This window comes from Mytilus edulis, chromosome 3, assembly GCF_963676685.1.
Source record: "Mytilus edulis chromosome 3, xbMytEdul2.2, whole genome shotgun sequence".
Classification (NCBI taxonomy): domain Eukaryota; kingdom Metazoa; phylum Mollusca; class Bivalvia; order Mytilida; family Mytilidae; genus Mytilus; species Mytilus edulis.
The window spans coordinates 95,123,579-95,128,913 of NC_092346.1; the positions used below are offsets into that span (position 1 = coordinate 95,123,579).

Consider the following 5,335-nt stretch of genomic DNA (forward strand, 5'->3'; position numbering starts at 1 on the left):
ATCTTTGTTTTGTGCTACCTTAATATAGACAAAAGGAAGGATGTGGGGAAAGCAACAAATGTGTCAAAATATGACATATAAATGGTTATGAAGTAAACATTCGTGTGACAACAACTCAGACGAAACATAAAAAATCAGAATAATGAAGAAAAAGTTGGTTTCCCTATATACGTGTACCTGCAGTGTTGGGTGTACGAGGCGCGATTATGATTTTCATTATGTTACTTGATATGAAAAATTGACAAAAAATAATATTTTACTTGTAAAAGTAAATCCTGAGCCTGCAATAGCTGCTCTTCTTGTTCCATTTGAATTAATAGAAACAACGCTGTCGCCTTTCTTGTTCTCATAGAATCATATGATATGAGCTCCATGTTTTGTGAACGTCTTTCTTCACTGTCGTATTAGACTGACCAGTGCATATCGCGCATGGCACTTTAAATGTATTTTAGCGCGAAAATTAACTTACATATAGCTGGATTTATTGCCGTCGTAGTTCCATCTTGTCGCCTTCGTTCTTTTATTCGATGGCAACACGACGGGATTACGAGGTCTTCACGAAGTCGTGTTGCCATCGTAAGACCTTCGGGTAGCTTCGTGACTCATTCGTGTAGACATTTTAATGTCAAAACTGCCCGATGGAAACGATGGAAACACGAATGCAATACGATGTTCAAAGATGCATTCCCGGTGACATTACGATGGTGAGGATGGTGATACGAACTCAATATGAACCCTCAACACCGGACGCACCTTTGGGGATTTTTTAACATGTTAAAAAATTTAGAACCCTTCCCGAAGTTGTCCCCGAAGGCTAGAAAAAGTGGCCGATGGTTCTTCGATGGTTAAAGATGGCACTACGAATAGCCCGATCTGATATGAAACGATCATTCCCGATTTTGAAAATTTCCATAATCGTGTTGCTGTAGTAGGTGGTTTTCTATGATAACGAAATAACACCAATGAGAGCTAAAGGTTCTAATTTGTTATTGTACCAGTATATATAGTTTTCTTGTATGAATTGTTTTACATTGTCATTTCGGGGTCTTTCGTAGCTGATTATGCGGAATGGGATTTGTTCATTGTTGAAGGCCGTACGGTGACCTACATAGTTGTTGATTTCTGTGTCATTTAGTCTCTTGTGGAGAGTTGTCTCATTGGCAATCATACCACATTTTCTTTCTTAAATGTATATACAGAAAAGATACATGTGAAATTTAAACACTTATTATACAGTAGAACAGACAATAATACCAACAACACGTTCCTATAGGCAAGATAGATTTCAAAAAACAAATACACGAAGATGTGGGACTAACGAAACTGACACAAACGGCACAATTAACCCCATAAGACACTGAAAAAGAAATCAAACTGTCTTTAATCAATGTCAAGATTTACTTTGGTCATTGTTTTATTGACGCGTGTGGTTTGAATGACAATGCTATAGTTAACTGTATTCACTTAACATTATTCTGACCTAGTGACTCTTGTGAATTCGGTGACACAGATTAAATATTTTGTCTTAGACTATGTTGCTGGACAAAATTACATATGTTATAACCACAATAAATATAAGCGATTAAGCTTATAGAATTAAATTTAATAATAAAAAAATACAACATATAAAAGATACATATTATACATTTGACAACTGTCAAAAGAAATGCCACAACAACATATAGATTTACAAAATCATATAATTTCACATTTTGATAGACAATAGACAATAGACAATACTTTATTAATAAACCTCAGACACATAGGTGTACAAGAGGACATCATATATACACGTATACACATGTTATACTCAATACATTCACACTAAACATAATAATGCTACCTACATGGTAAAATATAGCAAAATGTCAATTTACAAACTACCATAACATTCAACTCAAAACAGACTAACATAAATCACAAGTATCGTGTAAGATTTTTTTAAAATATTGCTAATTATATATATAAGTTTTTGTAAAGTTCTACATGACAAAATGTTAAAAGCTGTTTCAATTTGTACTCCGTTGAATTTGCAGTATAATATTGTGGTATATATTTATTTCTAAGCAGTTTTATTTCTTGTTTTTGACATTTAAAAAGATAACGAAATTCATCTCCTATTCCATTTCCACAGAGATGACAAATTTGTGCATTTTTTTGAATTCCGGACCATATCTTCCCGTTTCTACAGGAATTTTTAAATTTGAACATCTGAGTTTTGCCATATAAATCATGTCACACAGCTTCAACTTTATCAAATAGGTTTCCAAACGAAATTCCTCTTTATAAAATGAATAAAATGCACTTCTTGAAGAGTTATTCATTTGTGAAAACCAATGTTGGATGAATTGGTCATTCAGTTTTTGTGAAATAATGTTCTTTAAACCTAGTTTATCCAATGGAAGTTGATTTTGCCAAATAAAACTAATTCCATTTTCGTCAAATATGGATTTAACGTACGTAATCCATTTAAATTTTGTGGGGTTTTGAAAATGTAATTTGAGCATCAATTTATACATAATGGAAGATAACTTGTTATTTTCCGATAATAAGTTATTCCAAAACAACACCATTCTACGTTTAACAATGGTTTCCAAAGGGAATCTTCCGAGTTCCCCATACACCATATAATTTGGTGTACTGCTTCTTAATTTCAAAATGTTTTTGCAAAATTGAAGGTGTATTTTTTCAATGCTTTCTTTATTTTCATAAAGATAATTCATTTGATAAAGGCGATAATCACTCAGAAAACAATAGACTTCAAATAGCAGGAATCGCTCAGCTGTTAAACAAATACCATTTAATATTTGTTTTCCCTTAATTACAATCAATTAAAAAACAGTGCATCCTAATTTGGCCATGCTTCCTGATTGATTTCCTGAATTGCAGATCTTATTTTGCTAATTAGACAAACTTCAAAAATAAATATTAGTCGACTATGGTTTAGAATATTGCGCTCTTGTAATTAAGATATAATAATTTAGTTCATTTAAATTTTTTCATTGTGCATTTTGAAAATAATGAAAGTTGATTATGTCATGCATGCTGATACCCACCCGCGTATCAGCCAGGGGGCAAAGGTGTGATATTTCCCATAAAATTGTTCGCTAAAAGTTATTATTGTTGATTTTATATCTTTTCATATTTCATGATTTGTATTACGATCTTGTGATTAGTTATCCCACAAGCACTCGTCACAGAAAAAACCAAGAGACCGTCCCGTAACATATATCAAGCAAATGAATAAACAATAAATTGTATAAAAGAAACAAGAGAACTTTTAAAAAATACAATATTTTGATTGAGAAATTATTTGGCTTCTCGTAAGCCAGAAATTGTCGTTTTTTCCAATCTTGAAATTCTAGTCATATGGCGATTTTCACATATAATGTTTGTAGGTATTTTTTACTAGAGTGACCTATTCCTCCTCGACATACAAGTGACACTGGACTGCTGACATGTCATTTATGGCGAGTTATTTCATGTGTTTCTAGCTGTTACTTTAATAATCACATACTGCAAGTAAATAAGGTTCAAACATCGAGATGTGTTTTCATGTGTTTCTTCAAGCGATATGCCTCATTAAACTCTTTGGTGCAAAATTCACACTGATAAGGTTTTTCACCAGTATGTGTTCTTCTGTGTCTTTTCACATGTGCTCTTTGAGTAAACCTTTTATCGCATACATCACATTCAAAAGGAGCTTCCCCAGTATGTGATCTTATGTGTACTTGTAAGGAAGCCTTGTTAGCATAATCTTTGTTACACAAATCACATTTGTGTGGTTTGTCACCAGTATGTGTTTTCATATGTCCATACAGTGAACTACTCGAACAAAACCTTTTATCACATACGTCACATTTATAAGGTTTATCACCAGTGTGTACCCTCATGTGTTTTTGTAAGTCATTATCCGTACACCATCCTTTACCGCACACATTGCATCTGTGCAGATATTGCCCATAATGCATTTGCACGTGTGCCTGAAAGTAGTTCTTCTGGGTAAACCCTTTACCACATACATTACAGGTAAAAGCTTGATCACCAGTATGATGTATCTTGTGTAGCTTGAGGCAAGATGTTTGACTAAACCCTTTCCCACATATTTCACATTTATAAGGCTTTTCACCAGTATGGGTTCTCATATGTGTCTTTAATGTACTGTCTTGACGATAATCTTTACCGCACACGTCACATTTATAAGGTTTTTCGTCCGTGTGTATTCTGCGATGAACTATTAAGTTTGCAATCCAGCTGAATTCCTTATTACACACTTGACACTTATATGGTTTTTGACCAGTGTGGATTCTAGCATGTTTCTTCACAGAGTAGGCATGTTTGAACGTCTTACCACATACATCACATTTATAAGCTTTTTCGTTGTTGTGAATTTGCTTGTGCTCTGTTAAGTTTCCATTCGTCCTAAAGTGTTTACCACACACATCACAATTATATGGTTTGACGCCAGAATGTATTCTTTTGTGTTTCTGTAAGTCACTTTTCCATAAAAACAATTTACCGCATATATCACAACTATTTCGTTTGACATCAGTATGGGTTTTCATGTGACTCTTTAATGAATTCTCCAGATGGAAGGCTTTACCACAGACTTCACAGTTATGGCGTTTTTCATCCCCATGTAATGCAGCATGTTTCTTTAAGTAACTACTCCTCTTAAATGACTTATTACACTCGTGACATTTATAAATTTCACTGGAATGCGACTTCAGGTGACTTTTCAAGTTGTCATTGCATTTAAAATTCTTGTTACAAATATCACATTTGTAAGGCATTTGTTCGGTATGTAACTGCTTGTGTCTTTTTAAGGAACTAGCCTCACTGAAATCTTTATCACAAACATCACAGTTGTAAGGCCTGTCGCCAGTATGGGTTCTCGTGTGCCTCTTTAAGTCACCGCTTCGGACAAAAATTTTTACACATACATCACACTTGAAGTTTTTTTCTGCCATAACAATTATCAGGTCTAGTTTCAATATTAACGTACTAGCTATTAATTGAAATGTTTATAGTAAACTTGTCTACATGTGTGAATGTTTGACCAGAGACTGTATACACGCTGTGATACCAGGTAATTGTATAGTGTATGTTTTTATATTTACCTGTTAACCTTAGTCTTCGTGTGTCAAAAGATTACTCAAGTGTGACTCAATCGCTCATTTAAAATACAGTGAAGGTGTTCGGTAAGCAGTGGGCGAACTGGTGACATAATATTACCTCCCCTGTAAACAGTGCGCTCATCTGACTAGAGGTAATCGGTAAAAAAGAACGGATGATGCTGTAATTGTTTAGCTTGTTTAAAATGAGCTAGCATAAA

General features: G+C 33.9%; 1 protein-coding gene across 1 annotated transcript; it reads right to left on the reverse strand.

Moving 5' to 3' along the window:
* Window positions 1–1,575: 1,575 nt before the first annotated feature.
* On the reverse strand, window positions 1,576–5,071 carry LOC139517829 (zinc finger protein 227-like). The gene has a single exon (XM_071309281.1). The coding sequence runs from the start codon at window positions 4,968–4,970 to the stop codon at window positions 3,534–3,536; it is 1,437 nt and encodes a 478-aa protein (XP_071165382.1). The 5' UTR covers window positions 4,971–5,071; the 3' UTR covers window positions 1,576–3,533.
* Between the last annotated feature and the right edge of the window lie 264 nt (window positions 5,072–5,335).